The sequence below is a fragment of the Pteronotus mesoamericanus genome, unplaced genomic scaffold (genome assembly GCF_021234165.1).
Source record: "Pteronotus mesoamericanus isolate MK-2021 breed Mesoamerican mustached bat unplaced genomic scaffold, CSHL_Meso_final scaffold_1186, whole genome shotgun sequence".
Lineage (NCBI taxonomy): Eukaryota > Metazoa > Chordata > Mammalia > Chiroptera > Mormoopidae > Pteronotus > Pteronotus mesoamericanus.
The window spans coordinates 11,233,486-11,251,267 of NW_026555302.1; the positions used below are offsets into that span (position 1 = coordinate 11,233,486).

The 17,782-nt window shown below is 43.9% G+C and overlaps 1 protein-coding gene across 2 annotated transcripts; it reads left to right on the plus strand.

The window, feature by feature from the left end:
- Positions 1 to 263: 263 nt before the first annotated feature.
- On the plus strand, positions 264 to 14,373 carry TNFSF18 (TNF superfamily member 18). 2 transcript variants are annotated; one of them, XM_054587555.1, is made up of 4 exons: positions 264 to 331; positions 5,144 to 5,302; positions 11,839 to 11,869; positions 14,027 to 14,373. In XM_054587555.1, the coding sequence occupies exons 1-4, from the start codon at positions 293 to 295 to the stop codon at positions 14,371 to 14,373; spliced, it is 576 nt and encodes a 191-aa protein (XP_054443530.1). In that variant the 5' UTR covers positions 264 to 292. The 2 variants fall into 2 exon arrangements, with proteins under 2 accessions (XP_054443530.1, XP_054443529.1); XM_054587554.1 differs by lacking the exon at positions 264 to 331 and having other exon boundaries at positions 4,991 to 5,302.
- Positions 14,374 to 17,782: the final 3,409 nt, after the last annotated feature.

A 17,782-nucleotide genomic window follows, 5' to 3' on the forward strand; every position in this document is an offset into this window, starting at 1 on the left:
ATCTCCTTTTTTATGGTTCCCATTTGAAACCAGCACTCAGCAGTGTTGTGGTTTGTGACACGATCTGGAAATCCACAGGATGAAGGACCAGGATGGGATGGAAGAGGCTGTGTACGTGTGCAAAGGAAAATACCTCTGCTTTCAGCCAAAGAGATTCCCTTTGGGCTTGTTGGGTGATGAAAACCTTGAACTATTTAGACCTTATCTTAGCATAACATTCATAGTTAACTTCCCAGGGTTGTTTCTTTATTTAGTAAGTGGAAACTGCCTGCTCCCGGCGTTGGCCCACCTCATGCAGCAGCATTCCACACGGCTGTCCGTGATTCAGCGTGTTTTTTCCATTGGCATGCCGGCCGGAGATGCCCTCCTCGGAACGTTCTACCTACTGCGTTCACAGGCAGAGTCATCCGGCGGGACGAAAAGTACCTTCACCTGAATAGCTCGAGGTGTTTTGCCCATCCTCCCTGGAACTGAATTAACTGGTAACTCTGGGGAAGTTGCCTAAAATCATGGGAAAAAAGATAAGGGAAAGTTATCTTGAAATTGAAACGTATTTTCAACGCAAGTTTGGAAGGACCGAATGGAAAAGAATTGGCAATTTCTAGACAAGGGATTCCTTAAAGTCAGAGACTCCTGTCTTCCTCCTCCTGATTCCTCCATTGCCAAGTAAAGTGCCTGAAACTACATGCACACGTACACATGTGTGCCCACATGCATGCTCATGCACACACATGCATACACACACATTAAACATCTCTTTGTATATTATACTATAGACAGCAGGCAATATATTTATGTGTCATGCTGTTCAGCAAATCATCAATATATAACATACACATTGTATGGTGATGACTTCACTGAATAGCAATCCATTAGCTCAGGGGGATGGCGGGCTAGGAGGTGTTTTCACCTGGCTAACCTGTACCTCAGCCTGGACATGGTCTTTTTTATAAAGCTTCCTCTTACTCTGAGGAAAGTCGGGGACTTATTTCTCACCCTGTTACCATACTCCTCCTGGTATTGCCTCGTAGATCCGCCTTTTTCCTAAGCCCCCTGTGATAACGAAACCAAACCAAACCAAACCAAACAAAAAAGCAACACCGGATTTGAAGGTAGGGACTGACCCTCTGTATTCAACTTCCTAACATTGAACTTGGTACATAGGAGGGGTCCAATGATGTTTACTAAGTGAACAAAAAAATTGTCTTTTTGCTGTATTTTAGAGCCATTTAGAGTGCATAGAAAAGCCCAAAACTTTCTGTACTCTTTTAGATTCCTGGTGCCAAAACCAAGAAACCCAGACTATCGGAATTGAATGGTATCAAGTCAGTGCTAAAAATGGAAAACCAGAAGAGAAAGTGTCTCATTGATTCCTACACGAACACTTGTCACAGTTGGGGGTTGAACACAGTGGACCTGCTGATTGTTCCATACTGACGCAGGAGCTTGTCAAATAAGGAGACCAACAAGAACAGTGGGGAGAAAGACCTCCCCTAGGCCCCTCTGCTGCGGCTGCCCAAGGAAATCCAAGCGATTCGGAGATGCTTCATCTCAAGAATATGAAGACCCTCTAAATTTCAATTAGGTTGAAATATAGAGGCGACACCTCGTTCTCCTGGTGACCCACATGACCAGGCAAGATACGATCTCACAGCAATGTCCACTCATTCCAGTTTCTAGGGTGATGTTTGGTGTTTTTAAATGGGAAATGTCACCACATTTCACAATGCAAAACCTATTTGCCGTTCAGATTCCAAGCAGTAAGAAATCTTTCCCATCAAAAATCACTTAAGATGCCCCTCCAATGACTGGCCTACTGACACAGGCTGGCTTGGCTAGAAAAGGCTCCCGCCACCTCCCCCAAAATAACAATAAGCCACGCACGTAGAGGATGCAAGCGAGAGAGACAGGAGCCTAGCAGCCCACACAGCCTTCTCACAGGTGAGCGGTAAGGCAGGTAGGTGACGCCAAAGGCCTCCGTGGAGCGTGGCCACTAGATTTGAGATGTAAAGGTGGCACTTGAGCCAGTGAGACACAGACAAACAACAAAGAGTCTGGTAAGGGCCCGTACCAAGTAGACGCCCCAGAACAGACAGCGCACAATGAAACAATTTGGGGACTGGAAAAGGGTCCCCATGTCATGGAAGAAAAACATAGTTTGGATTCAAACTATTTCCTAGACCCCCATGAAAAGGATTGTTGTTAGTTTCTTGGAGAAAATAGTCTGGATGTTGATATAAGAAATCTCAGTATATCTGTTAGAACTTATTGTACACATACTATGTAGATATGTGTATATATGTGTGTGTACGTATAGATGTACATATATATCTATTTGTGTATAATTAGCTGTATATTATACTTTTTATAGAGTGGGTGTTTATAAATCTTAACAGATACTGCTGTTGCCTCCATAAAATTCCAACTTTAAAATCTTATTTATGTATCACATTCATTATCTATCTATCTATCATCTCTCTAGGTGTCTTTAAACCAAAGACAAATCTATTTGTCACAAAACGAGTGCGTGTGTTGCTAATATTTTTGAAGTTCCTCATTCTGCAGTTCCTAAATGAAAACTGCTAGACTATTTAAAAACTTGATGTTGTGTCCTTGTTCATGCTGAGCTCTTTTTAAAATGTCTAACATTCACAGATATTTGTACCTCTGAATAGTTGTGCCTCCCGTTTCCCCACTCCCTCCAGAAATACTGATCGTTACTACATTGTCCTCTCAAACCAGACATCTCCAACTCTCCTTACTATTCTAGCTCATCTAGATCCTTCTGTTCTTCGAGGCTCTGTCCTCTATTACTCACTGTGGCACCTGTCTCCCCATGTGTAAGATTTTAAGCTAGTTGGGTGGATAATTCCTTGACATCTGTGACTTACTTTATATGCCCCCTCCCCCAAACTCTTAGCACAGTAGTGAGCCAATGGTAAATGTTCAACATGGATTTGCTCGTTGGGCGTAACTGAGAAAATTCCTTCCTTCCAAGTATGTGAACCATAAACACAGAAGCTTGGGTTTGGTGCATATTTACTGCTTGTCACATCTTGAGATGTCAATTCTGATTGCTTGCATCGAAGAGATACCAGGGGTGACTCATTAATTCAGAATATCAGAAAGTGTTCCCTACTGTCGCTTGTTCTAACCTGAAGTTTCCTCATATTTGAACCCTGTTTCATGAAAAGAGGAATGTGTTGAGATAAGCCACTTTCCTTAGACTTTTGTAAGGTTAAAATAATCCGGACATACCAGAGCCTTACCTTGGCTAAAGGCAGAAGGAGGAGCTGGATTTTATTTGGAAGAGTTCCCCATGTGGATAAATGTTTACTGAAGTGACTAAGCAGAGGGAATTCCGTCTGAAGTTTGGAGAGGAGACAAGAACAGGGAGCAGACCAGAGAAGCCCGGAGGAGAAAGTGTCACCTTTCAGAGGTCAATTTAACGGGTTGCGTGTGGCAGGATACGGGCGCAGAGGCCGTAAACCCGCCACCCGCCTGCTCGAGTTAGGGCATTACTCCTTCCGCATCACCCCATCCAGTTCAAAGCCAGGAAAACGCGGTGTATTGAACCACTACTTCTGTGTGACTCTGTGAGTCTTTTCTTCGGGGTGGTGTAGCAATCAAGATGAAATAGGGCCTGGTTAAAATTTGACAGCTGGAGGAGAAATAATGCTGCAAACAGTGTGGCTTAAGGGAAGGGGGTGGGGTAACGAAAAGGCCTGATTTCCACTGTTTCCCAGCCATTGGGGTGTGAGTGGCCACTCACCAGGTTGTTCTGAGCTTCCTCCATTGAAAACGAATAGTTACATCCCGAGGCTTTTGTTCTGATGTTAAAAAATCTTTAACTTTCATTAGATTAAAAAAAAAATTGTCTTCATAATGCTTTCCTCTTACCTCTTTTTTTCGTTTTAAATAAACTTCAGCTGAGTTACATCCTGTGGTCAATATTTTTAAAATCATTCTTTTTCTAGGATTTTGTAATTGATTCATTTTTCGCCCCATCTTGAAGAAGGGTAGGGAAGAGATAAATAATTACGGAGCACCTCTTCTGAGCCAAGGCTTTGACATTTATTTCATTCTCCAAAGAGTCTCATGAAATAGAAACAGCCTTCATTTTACAATGAAAGAAACCAAGGAGTCAGGGCCACGCTGAGCTGCTGAGTCAGGGAGGGTGTAGGGGTGGGGCCGGGTGGCTCCAGGTCCCTCTTAGGTCTGAGTTGGAAGCCCCTGTTCTTTCTGTCACATGATGCTAGAATTCTGTAAACAATGTAGGTGTCCCAATTAACAGATGGAAAGACTGAGGTACAGAGAACCAGAGGAATTTCTCAATTCTGCAGTAAATCAGCATTTTGAGTGCCAGGAAGAAAATTCAAGTTTTTGTTTTGTTTTGTTTTGTTTTGTTTGGGGGGAATAGAATGCAAGCTCAGACTGAAGGGCATGGCACAACAAAATACCCTTTTGTAGGATAACTTTACTTCTATTTGACACCAGCATTGAGTTATCAGGGTTTTAATATATTGAGACAGGGGAGAATTGAGCTTGCTGTGGTTATGTATATTTCATGTCAAATTCTAGTATTACCCTAGTGTTTGCTAGAGACTGTTTCAGAAGGAACATAGTTTATATCCTAAACATGAATGAAAACTGTATTTTCCAAACCCTGCTCCCTAGCTTTCCTGCCTGTCCAACGCCCTCCACCCCCGCCGGGCTGCCCCGTCCCCACCTGATAATGATGTCATATCTGAAGTGCGAAAGAATCTTATCTGGGATTTTATTTCTCCTTACAAAAAGCAATTTTCTTATCTGGAAATAATTTGTAATGCTGCATAGCACTGTACTTCCTCTTGCTCCAGAAAGAAATTTTTCCGTCTGAACTTCCCTGCATTGGTTTTTTTTTTTTTTCATTCTCTTTATTTGGGTTGTGTGTGGTTTTTTTTTTTAAGCCTGCCATCTGCTGAGTGAATGCCTTTGGCCTCGTACCAAAATGAGACTCAGAGTATCGTTTTCCAAAAGAGAGGATCAGAAGGAAACCCCGCCTCTTACACCCACTACTAATTATCATACGACAAAATCGAGCTGTTGCATCACCGGCTCATCACTTGTGAACCTCTGCTTTCCACTGCTCTCCTTCCTGCAGAAGATGAGTTTGGGACACATGGAGAACATGCCTTTGCACCAGGTAGCTCCCTCAGGGGCACAGAGGCCAGGCTGGAAGCTGTGGGTCTTCTCAGCACTAGCTCTTGTGCTGCTCGTGTGCTCCGTCAGTACGGTAGTCTTCGCTCTTCTCTCACTCAAGGTAAGGAGATGATAATAGGACCTGAGGTTGCTATTGATTATAATCTTCCTGTCTTTTGTAAGTCTTGTTGTTGCCGTTGCCACTCAGGGTTGTCAGAGCGAGTTGAAAGGAAGAGGCATGGGGTAGAGATGATAGAAATATAATTTCTGCTTGGTCATCCTGGCATATGGTTTCTGAGGCTTATCTAAGTGTTTTGGAATGAAAGGTATGAGAAATGTTAACTGTTGGCTGCAAAACTGAGTAGATAGAATCGCTTAATTAAGTCAGTCAACTGGCAGATGCCTGTGGAGTGTTCTTTCCCTTTCTGGAACTCTGTTAAATGAATCCTCCTGGTGGAATAAAAGGGTGTAAAACATGCTTGCTCTCAATGAATGGGGTGCAAGATATAGTCTAACTGAGGGAAGAGACATGAAAAGACCGTGGAAGGTGAATAAGGTAAGTGACATGTGGCTCTGGTGTCCTTGAGGAGGGACATGGCACTGGACTAGGGGTGAGAAGATCTGGATTCTGGTTCTTGCCCTCCCAATAACTAGCTGTACAAATTTGAGAAACGCGCTTCATCTTTCTGGCTCTCAGTTTTCTTCATGGAGGAAGGGTGAAGCTCGTTCCTATTCGGGAAGCCCCTGATACTTACCAGGAACTTCCCATTGAGCTCCAGTCCAGTGGGGGGTCCTGGTGAAGGAAATGGGGACCCATTAGGTCCTTACTACAATTTTTTCTGGCCGCTGACTGCACACAGTGCCACCCAAAAGGGAAATTTAAAAAATGTTTTATGTCATTTGAGATTTGGTCCCTCTGGGATATGCGTGAAGATTCTAAGCTTTGAGGGAGAATAAGGCGGGACATACCATTCAAGGAAGGGCTGTGGTGTGAAATGAGGGTCTGGGGAAACATTTTTCTGAGGGGATTGGCCAGCGAGGATGTCGAAGATACAGTTCTACCCCTGAAGAGATTTGAAAGCAATTGAGAAAAAAAAAAAAAATGCAGGAGCAAGCCACACACTGTAGTTGTTGGTGTTCATTTGGGGCCGGTGTGGCTTTGCCCACGTTTTCACACAGGAGGCCGCTCATTCGTGTTGCACAACGATGCACAGGTACACAGCAGCACGGCGAAGCGCATGCCCACGCTCCCAGGGAAGGGAGCGCGCAGAAGTCTGCATTCTCTGGGGCAGCGGAGCTTTGTAGAGAAAGACAAGAACTGTCAGGGGCTGCGAGTGTTTAGATTTCTGAAGCAGGGGTAGAGGGAGGTTAGCCACAGCTTAAATGTAGAACTGCTTTTTCCTTCTGAAGGCCACTAAAACTCAAGCCTCATTAGCCGGAAGACCTTGAAGGACATAGGACACGTTATGTGTCATCTGATCCTGCGCACGAATGGGGAACCAATGCACAGTAGAGGAGGGAAGCACACAGTGGTTCTTGCAAAGGGACAGGGGAGGTCTAATGGTTCCAGGAAAGGGGGACACCTCTCACCAGAATTGAACTTGACCCGTCCTATATGTTTGAGCTCTGGTTCTGGATCCTCTTTTCCAGACAACTTGCCGCTTCTCAATGAAAGCTTCTGCCTCTAAAGGAGTAGCCCAGAGTTTGTTCCAGACTTGGAAGTGTTTGAAAGGTTTTCAGGAAATTGCACTGGCAGGGTGCCACAGAGTTCTATCTCCTATGGGAAAAGCCAGTGGCCTGCCCAACAGTTCTAGCTCCTTACCCACTTTCCATTGCCTGCCCTGCCCTTTCCTTAGTGACCACACATAAACACATGTGGAAGAGAGGCCTGAGTGGTAGCAGTCGGTGAGTCATTACAAGGGGCCACTTCCACCTTCTTACAATATCCATGAACCTTGGAGTTTAGATTATTTTAATCTCCACTCTTTACTTTTATATACAAAAATCCCACTTTCCCGTTTCTCTAGGCCCTGATTCACAAAGCTTTAGACAGGAAGGTTGCCTCCTTCTAGACCAACAGAGATTTCTTTGGGAGAAAATTAGTTCTTCCCCCCACCCCTGGCCCCCGCTTTCGGAAGACTGCCTACTGAAAAGCACTGGCTAAAGCCCATGCAGCTCTGTCTAGTCCTCAGTAAAAAAACTTCACAGAGATTGTCGCTAAGAAATCAATGTCCAGGAGAGTCCCCTGCTTCAACGAAAATGAAGGATGCTTCCCCAAGGGGGAGATGCACTTCTAGTTAAAAGCAGAGAAGACTGTTTCCAAAGGATGATCCGATGAAGGTTCATTTGGAGGAAGAATTATTAAGCTTTCACCATTTGAACCCAGTCATGTAAACCTTGGCTTAAATCAAGTGGGGTTACAAGAGCAACTGATCCTCTTCAGCAATAAGTCATACATGCTTCTTTAGAAGTCAACATTAATTCCTTCCAAACATTACCAGGATTATAAATAGAAACCGCCCCATGGAGGAGTGGTAGGGGTGAGCCCCGTGAGTCATATCAGCCTGTCCTCTTATCAGCGGCTTGGCCTTGGACTGGTTACTTAATGTCTCTATACTCATTTCCACATATGCAAATGAGCGTGCTGCTAATTCTCGTTTTATGGAGTTGGGGTAAGGATTAATGAGACAGCACAGTGCCTGACCCACGATGGCCTCTAGGAAGATTGTAGTGATGAATACTTGTCCCATAATTATTAATGACAGTACAACGAAGCTAAATTTCAAGACTTTAACACCATGGGCATTCCTTTGTGAGGTAATTTTTCAGTTATGGAAGTCAAAACCTTTTCACCATTTGGTTTTATCTGTTTCACTCCCTCATCCAAACACTGTACCTCACTGCCAAGTAGATGATTGTTGTGATTGGACAGATTTTCGTTCGTGGCAAGAATTAGAGAAGGTTACAATGGTGGTATCTGGAGCTTAAATAGATATTAAAGCAGCCCACGAGGCAGTGTGCAGGATTTCTGTCTCTGGCAACCAGCCTGCAACCTTAAGTTTCTCCACACTCTTTATACAGGAGAGTACAGAACACAGATACTATCTGTGGCTCATACCTTGGCATCCAATTATATTTAGATTGTCACCCAGTTGCTCATGTATGCAACCATGTCTTTCTAGAAAGGCTGTAAACTTCTTAAGAGGCAAAGACCATAAATTACATTTGTTTCTCTTGCTTACAATTCTAGTGTAATGTTTGGAATGTAGGTGCTTTAAATTTTATTAAATTCTTCATTATAATCAGCATCATTATCAATACAGCTACTATTTAATGAGCAGGACCAGACTATCGGGGCAAAGCCCTTCACAAGAATGACCTCCTTTAAATCAAGACCAAGTTCAGTAAACTAGGTGCTATTATTTTTCTCACTTTGTAAATGAACAAACTGAAATGAAGGGACTCCCAATCACATGCCTCTCATGATTTAAACCAAATGGAATTTCAACATCTCTTCTAAGAAACCCCGAGATAAGAATAAAACCATTACAAAAGCAAAACCGACTGTAGGAATCAAGTGATTTATTCTAGAATAGTGGCTTTCTCACTTTTTGATTGTACCCCCAACTGAAATCAAAATGTTTTTTATTTTGATATCAACCCCCAAATATATGCTATTATAAATTACATACAAGTACTAATACTATATACATTAAGAAATGCCCAGAATAGAAATTTATAAGAGTGAACCAAATAAGATGCTTAATGTAGTTTATTCACAGTGCAAAACCATTTTGCTTTTACCAAAATATCATGTAAATATATAACAAACACTTTTAAAATAACTGAACTAATATGTTAGTAATTTGTTAAATATGCTACTTTTATTTTCTTATCTTAGTTTTGCACTTTGTGATACAATCAACTGAAGGTTATATTCTAATTTAACTTACTTGATTCATGGTTTTGACTTTCATAACTGAAAAATTACCTCACAAAGAAATGCAAATCCAAATGGAAGAACCCACTCTTGAGTGTGCTTACCATATTATGATACTGAATTTTTAAACCCTTATTCAATGGCACAAAATTTTCATATTCTTTTTTCTTAATTTAATTTTTATTTTTTAATCCTCACTTGAGGATATATTTGTTGATTTTAGAGAGAGAAGAAGGGCGGGCAGAGAGGGAGAGAGAAATATCAATGTGAGAAACGCGGATTGGTTGCCTCCGCTATGCACCCCGAGCAGGGACTGAACCCACAGCCTTTTGGTACACGGGATGATGCTCCAACCAACCAAGTCACACTGGCCAGGGCGAGTTTTTATATTCTTAAAAATTAAAATAAAGTTGGTTCTCAGTCCATTCACGCCTTTCCTTCCTTCCTTACACAGTTTCAATTCCACGGTTTATTACTATAACCCTAACCTTGCAGTGACCCATTCACTTGTTTCTCTTCATTATATTCTAATATTGAAACCTCAGTCCAGGAAAACTGACAACACTAATTAAATCCAGCTGCTTTGTGTCTGTCACAGTTTCACACAGCTGAGGAAGGAGACTTTGGGAAAAGGTCTTAATTTAGATTTATGGCCACTAACTTCAAGTGGGACTTCAGTTTTGTCGTGTACAAACCTACAATCCCTACAGTCCGTTACGTCTCCTCCATTTCATTCCCTTGACTTCTCTTTAAAGATCCAATGCCTCCTCCCCATTCTCTCACCTGCTATCCTTGCCTCCGGGTTCTGTGAGAAAACAGAGGAACCACGAAAGAGTTCCCGAGCTCCCCAGCACTGTGGAGCACTCTCCTGCGACTTCGTCCACATATGCCGTGTTTGTCTCTTGTCCCGATGTATGAGTTGCACACGTACCTCTTCCAAGCCACCCATGAACTAGATTCTGTCCCACCTTATCAACGCAAGGACACCGCTCCGCCAGCAGTCTCCTAGCTCTTCATCCCACCCCTCTCCACTTTCCTGACACATTTCCATCAAACGGCAACAGACGGCCATGTTGCCGTTTCCCTCATACTCAAACACGAGAACCAAACCCAAGCACGGTTCTCTGTGACCTCTCATCCCCAGCCAGGGTCCGTCCAGTTTTTCTGTCTTCCCTTGTGGCAAAACACCTCCCGTTTCTTTTGTTTCTCGCTTACTCGTGAATTCCTTCACACCACACTTCTGTCCTCATCACATCCCAGCCTGTGCTTTTGCTGAGGGCCCCCGTGACTGTGGGTCCCTCGGTCCATCCTCCGTCCTCTTCTTTCGTGACCCATCAGCGGCATTTGGCACAGCTGATAGCTCTTCTTCCCTGAAAACAATTTCTCCTCTTGGTTTCCAAATACCACACTGTCACATTCACTTTCTGACTCCCTTCCCCTTCTTTTTGAGCCTCCTTTGCTGGCTCTTCCTCATTCCCTGACCTCTGGACACTGCCCTGCCCCAGTGATCTTCGCTGTCTGCGCTCACGGGCCTGATGACCTCATACAGTCTCATGTCTCAAAGTGTCACATATCAGCTGGATATTCCACACTGATGTCCTCAGAACTCCTTAAGTTGCATCCTCATTGGCCCAGTGACTCTCCCACTTGGATATCTAATACGCCCCATGCGTTCGGCAATTCCCCAAACAAACTCATTGCTCTTTCTTTCCCCACAATGTGCTCCTCTTTAGCCTTGCTCATTTCATCGATTCATTCCAAAGACTCATGCCCCCAATATTGGCATCTTCTCTGTCTCTTTTCATTTTCTCATCCCATATCCAAGCCTGGACTCCTGTTGGCTTTTTCCAACTACGGATCACCAGGTCCACCTGCTAGAACCTTGCTGCTGTCTTGCCCAGATGGCCACAACGATCTCCTAGCTGGTCTCACTCCCTTGCCCTGACTCCCTTAGTTTATTCCTGGCGTAGGAGACAGAGAAATCATATTTAAAAATGTGCAACATCAAGTTCAAAAAGTCTCTTAAGTACTTGGCCACCAGGAAACCAATAAGCTTTACATAGTATAAATTTTTGGTTATACTTTATTTTACTACAAATATTTAAAGCCTTTAGTATTTAAATACATGTGCTTATAAAAATAACCACACTGATGGCTTCTTGCAGCATTGTAAGCTGTGGTATGTTGCAACAGTTTGAGACAGTTCTCCTCAGGGTATTTCAGTCACGATACATACCATGTGCTTATCTGAATATTAAGTAAGGGTGGTTTTATGAACTTGAGTTGTAAATATTTCTATGGTGTAATCTCTTGTTATTTAAAATAAAAATAAGCATAAATCGAAATTCTATTATTTTATTCATACACGCCAAGGGGTCACCTTGTGCAAGCACTGGAGTGGGGAGAGTAGTATTTATAGAAAATTTCTGTGGCCCAATGGACTGAGAGTCCACGATTGGACAGCTGTCCTGCGGGAAGAGGTTAGGGGATGAAATGAGATGTGGAATTTGCCTGGAGGGCTCCAAAGGACAGCTAGGTAATGAAAGGCCAAGGACGAGGCCCAAGTCAGGGGAGGTTTTTTTGGTTTTTGGGGTTTTTCCCTTAACATGACTAGCAAAAGAAGTTTGCTTGAGAAATTTCAAGCTCTCCATAAATCAGTTAAGAAAGCTGCGATGCGATCACTGTCCTGATCCACTTCCTTTTCTCTTCCCCTACAGACCGTCAGCACGCCCTGTGTCGCTAAGTTTGGTGAGTAACCTGTCTTGCATGCCTCCTTTCTACTTTTCTTAGCATTTGATGCAAGAAGGCAAGTTCCAATGCTGTGCAGGAAGCCTTTATTTTATTTCGGTCATTCTTCAGCTACTATTTCTAACTGCTTATCATGCGCCCACCAAGAGGTCCAGGAGCCGAGGCTTCCGAGGTCAACCAGATAGACCAGTGGTGCCCCGGTGAAGGTCACATCTCTGGGCAGGAATGCACAGCACTCTTACGGGCCTGGGCATCTGAGATCCAGGAACCTCTTTTAATTCGAGGTTTTAATAAGCACATGGTTCAGATTTCTCTGACAAACTCAAAGTCCTTCTCACATTTCACACGTCGCCAGTGTCCAGGAGAGAGAGAGAGAGTAGGGGGTGCTATTTTTGTTTCTAAATGTACAGAAGAGGAATGAGAGTTGGGGAGAGTGTCTACTTCCTCTGCCCCTTTCTCCTCTCCTCTGAGCTTCTGAGTCACTTTCCCTTATACTGACCTGACATTTGCTTAGAAAACACACTGAAGTATACAGTTAAACTGAGCCTTAGGGTATGTCTTAGAATACATACAAAAATGAAAATAAATGCATTTCGGGTTGTTTTGAGGTGTCAGGCCAAACACACATATTCAACCGAAAGACAATGTTTCTAGAGACAAACGGCAGCGCCTGCTTCCCATGCAGTTCAAACCACCAGGCCTCCCAGGCTCGTGGGATTTAGGGAAACTCTTCTGTCTTGTCTGCGTGATTTGTTTCTGCTTTTCTAGTGAGTGGAGAGGACCTCAGGATATATTTGAAATTCCCTTTTGATGTGGTAAAAGTTGAGGACATCAAGTGATGCTCTGGTGATCTTTAAGTGGCTCCCATTATGGAGCTAAGTAAAAGAACCAGCAACCCTTCTTCCTGTTGACTCACTGGCCTACTGGCTCCTGCCCATGATGTGTCAAGCCAGAGAGATTCCCTGGGCTCTGGGGGCACGCACACAGACCTCACTTCTTGCTCTAATGATCTTTTCTTTATGATCCCGCAGACTCTATGCTCAGAGTCTTAAATCAGTCATTTATATGTAAATACAAATTTTAGTCAATGTGTTATTTTTTCCAGGGTACTTTTTTGTCAGGGTTCTTTCTAGGTATGGGATATAGGCTTTGCCCCCTACAACAAAAATTGTGGAGAATTAGAGAACAGTCTAGGTAAGTATTTTGGGTGGTGAAAGCACTTCCTGGGGCTCTGAAATCACCACTGTGTACAAACAATGAACCTTAGGAAAATGTAAATTCCAAATGTCCCTATGGAAACAAATGACTAAGTCTTGACCCTTTCCCCACCCCCTGGGATAGCATTAAGCTGGGGATACCTATATTTAAACAGTCAAATAATTTCCAGTTTTAAATTCATGAATTTACCAGTAGCTATCTTTGGAGGGTTTGGCTGATGATGTAACCAGTGGTTCTTGAAGGACATGTACCTACAAACGGATGAGAAGGGTCCTAATTTAGACACCATGCGCCCAATCCGGGAACACGGAGGTATCGCTCAATCAAGAAATAGTTATCGAGCACGTACTAGGTACAAGGAACTCTTTTAGGTGCTGCAGATCTACCAATGAACGAAGATGTACTGAAGTGAGGAAGAGAGAGACAACAAAGGGACAACTTAATTCACATAATGCTGCTGACCCCTTCTAGGGAGAGAACTAAGGTGGGGTGAAGGGAGACAGTGCAGGGGCAGCACTATGGTTCATGGATTCAAGAAATGCGTCTCATCGATAAAGTGACACACAATAAATAGTGTTTCCACAGAAAAGCACGACTACTCCTCCTGGCGTGCCAGCCTGGCTGATCATAGTCCTGGTGCATGAACCCTCACTGAGGAGACGCACAATACCACATAAAACTTAACCCTTTTTTTCTATTCCAAATCCATTTCCTCAGAGCTCCCCAACCAAGTGACACACTTAGGACCTGCAATTTCTCTAAACAAAGAGTAGATAAGTACTTAATATATTCAAATTGTGGTTGGAGACAACTAGTATAGACCAGGTACAGAAACAACCTATTAAGATTTAAGGGGGAAAGAACTATAACCAGGAAGACGATGATATAATTAAATAACTATGCTTTCCATTTTTTCCCTCCTTTGCATATTTCTTCTAGGACCATTACCGTCAAAATGGAAAATGGTATCTCTTGAGCCTTCTTGCGTGAGGCAGATAGCTGACTGGAAGCTCCAGATACTTCAGAACGGCTTGTATTTGATTTATGGCCAGGTGGCTCCCAACACATTATGGAAGCAACTAGCTCCTTTTGATGTGCGGCTCCTCAAAAACGGAACCATCATCCAAATTGTAAAAGATAACACTACAATCCAAAATGTAGGCGGGACTTATGAGTTGCATCATGGAGATACAATAGAATTGACCTTCAACACTCCACACCAGGTTCTACAGAATAATACGTACTGGGGGATCTTACTGCTAGCCAATCCCCAATACAGCGCCTAGAGTCTTGATTTGGCCTACCCATCCTCTTCAGCACATGCTGAGGTGCTGGTGGATGGGTCGGAGGAGGCAGACTTTCAATGTCTACAGTTTGTCTGGTGCACAGATCAACATCCCAACAAAGAGAACTCCTCTGCATGTGAATTTTCCTCTCTCCTGCTTATCTGAAAGAGGCTGAGAGGAAGGGCCAAGGGCATTGGTTACGCCTGACATTGGTTTGGCAAAGACCTGACTAATCCATGGCAAAAAGAATTATGGGTGGCAAAATGGGAGAAGCTCCCCAAAGAGTCTTTGTCTAATTTTTGAATCCCTGGGTGGAAAAATGAGGTCTTATTCTCATGGGAGTTACCTAGTATGCTAAAAGGATCCAGCACAGTAGACTGGCCTTTTTCTCATATTCTTGGGCTATTTCACTTTATCTCTCCCCTACTCCCACCTTCTGAGACCCTCCTAATAAAAAGCAGTCAGACTGGTAGGGTCGCCAGAGATATGCCAACAACACCCCACTTTACATGTCATGATATTAGAGGACAGAGAACACTCTAGAGAGTCATTGGGACAGAGGCACAGGTGGTGTGGCATGGAATGCACTTTCTTTGGGTACTTCCTTTGATTTCATCATCCCCAGGTTGCAGGGTGCTTGATAGAGCCAGTGGGTCAAAGGGGCCACCTGAGCCTTCACACAGCGCTCTGTGAGAACTTGTTTGTGTGCGCGCCGAAACATCACTGATGGCAAAGGGAGAGTAAGCGTCAGTCATCACAAGATCTCTCCCCAGAAATTGGCACCGCCAGTGCTGCGGAATGTCATGGAATGATTTCGGGTATTTAGCTGGCTCTCCATGGTTTACAAAGTGCTTTCACATGCCACATCATGACTCTATAAAGTTCACGGGACAGGTCTTTTGGGCACTATTTTAACAAGGAGAATACAAAGGCAGAGGGCTTGTCTCACTCCACAGCACTCGTGACAAATGGGGCCAGCAGGCTTCCCACGGCACCACTGTCTCCGCTTTAGAGTTTGGTGTTCCTGCCATCACGTGATATGCCCATAAAGTTGAACACATTCGATTTTCAGAAGGTGTACTGCCTTTCAGCCCAAGATGGGTAGAGGGAAGACGCAACGAACTTCTCCTTTCTTAGCAAACTTGTTCTCCTTTTCCTGCCTGGAGCAGGGCATTCCGGGGTGTCGCTCAGGGCTCACTCCAACCAAATCCGCACTCTGCCTTTGAAGAGCCTGCCTTGATCAAATAGTTAGAAACGCAATGCGATGGCAGCCTGCCAAAGTCTGGGACTCTGTTAAATTAATATGCTTCTTGTGGATTCCTGTTGAAAGCTATATAATATGATTACATATTAACCGAATTGAAAATATTTATGGATATTTGTACAAAGTTATGTTAATTAATAGTATCACATATAAAGCTAATTTAAATATATTTGTACTGTGTATAACAGAAATTACTCTGAGAACAGGGTGAACCTGAGGCCAGGAGTTTTCTTAACTGTTTTTATAAACATCTGCTGAGGAGCTAGAGGGAGGAAGGCTTCTGGGCCTTGTTCCTCTTGCATTTATGTATCATCTCAGGAATTTGAAGTTACATCACATATTTATGGAAACTTGGTGGGATTGACTTTTGTTCAATTATAAGCACTGGTGTGCTAGAACAGGCTGGCACTAGCATGTAAGAACTGATTGTTAGATTTTTAGAAGTTTTGCAATCTGGTTATTATTAAATACAGACACCCCTGAAATTGGCTGCAGTGGGGCTATTTACACTATGGGAATTGGCAAGCGTGACAAATCAGGGTTTCGTTTTAAAAGCCCACTCACCCTGGCACACCACTGTTTGTAAAACTCTCCTTCTTAACGAAATTATATTCTCAGTGAAAGCCTCACATGGTAGTCATTTCTCAGGGAAAACAGAAGTCTGATGAGCGGCAACCGGAGATGCAGCTACGCACAGATGATCTTCAGATGCCCCTGGCGGTGTGATTTCAGCCTCTGTTTTCAATGCATAGCCTGCTTCCTTGTTTCCTTGACTAGTTACTTACTTTTAAGTGTATAATAAAATGTATCTTGGTAAGCGGACTGTGGCGGACTTTTCTCTGGGTTATTGGACTAGAGTTAGCGATCTACGGAGCAAGAGGAGGCCTCAGAGAATGACTTGCCCGCAAGGAGCCCTGCTGGGTGAGCATGAGGCAGAAGTGAGAGCTGGATGCAATTAGCTTTTGGTTGTAACCCAATTTCTGATGTGTTAGTCAGGCAATTTCACTATATGACTTCCACCCACCGCAACTCCACTCCGCCCACCCTCAGGATCAAAGCTGTCATTGACACTTCTCTCGCTGTTACTTACCTTCCATTTTGCTCCATCTAAGCTGCCCTAGAGTGGGTTGTCTCCCTGTGGGTTATGTCTCTGCTTCTGAAGAAAGCAGTTAATTGAAAAGGGATGTAGTCTCATGCATCTGATGGAGAAGACTAACTCCTTAAAGGAAGTCTATCTGTGCATCTTGAAGAAGAAAGTCCTGCCTTTGTGCGTTCTATCTCAGAGAAGCAATCTCATTTTTTTATTAGAAGGAGAAGCAAAAACCTGATTGACTTATGGGAGGGGGAACTGAGGGTGAGCTTCCCGTAGAAGAATCAGGGGTGTCCAACGCATGGCCTGGGTGCTGCAGGTAGCCCAGCACGGCCACGAATGCAGCCCGACACAGACTTGCAAATTTACTTAAAATATTGTGAGATTTGTGTGTGTGTGTGTGTGTGTGTGTGTGTGTGTGTGTGATTACAAGTCGCAATATACTTAATGTGTGGCCCAAGACAACTCTTCTTCTTCCAGTGTGGCCCAGAGATGCCAAAAGGTTGGACACTCCTGGGGCATCATATAATATAAATGATGTCCTAGCAGGTACACTTTCCCGGGCCTGAAAGGGCATATCTCGATTTGGGGGGCTTGGAGCCCTGGCAGGGTCATTCCACTGGTCATCGCTCTCCTGTGAGTCCTATGCCGATCCACAGCAAGGTTGTATCCATGCTTTGGCCCTACAAACTCAGGGCACATGAGCTCACCTTCATGAGGCAAGAGTCTCCTATTCCTGCTGCCAACGAGTTGGCCTCTCCCGGGTGGGGGCAGACTCTAGACCGCTGTCAGCTTTACTTCCCGCATTAGACTCAGGCACCAGGTCTCTGAAACTCCCCACTGCAAGAAACAGGTTTCAAAGCTCTTTTCAGGTTTCCCTCGAAGTCCTCCTACCGGGCTGAAGTTTAGAGAATTTCGTCGCTTCCCACCTCCCCTGCAAAGGGCGTCTGTGAGGAGGATTCACAACTCTCCGTTTATAAATATTATCACTACCTCCCCTTCTCCCCAGTCTGGCCTTCTCTTAGGTGCTCGGTCCAGCTGAAGTGCCCTAAGAA

Bases quoted from the DNA above. Each gene is read 5' to 3' on its own strand.
- TNFSF18 (XM_054587554.1), top strand. From the start codon at position 4,991: ATGAGACTCAGAGTATCGTTTTCCAAAAGAGAGGATCAGAAGGAAACC. The intron at 5,303-11,838 runs GTAAGGAGATGA...CTTCCCCTACAG, and splicing joins TCGCTCTTCTCTCACTCAAG to ACCGTCAGCACGCCCTGTGT. The intron at 11,870-14,026 runs GTGAGTAACCTG...TATTTCTTCTAG, and splicing joins GCCCTGTGTCGCTAAGTTTG to GACCATTACCGTCAAAATGG.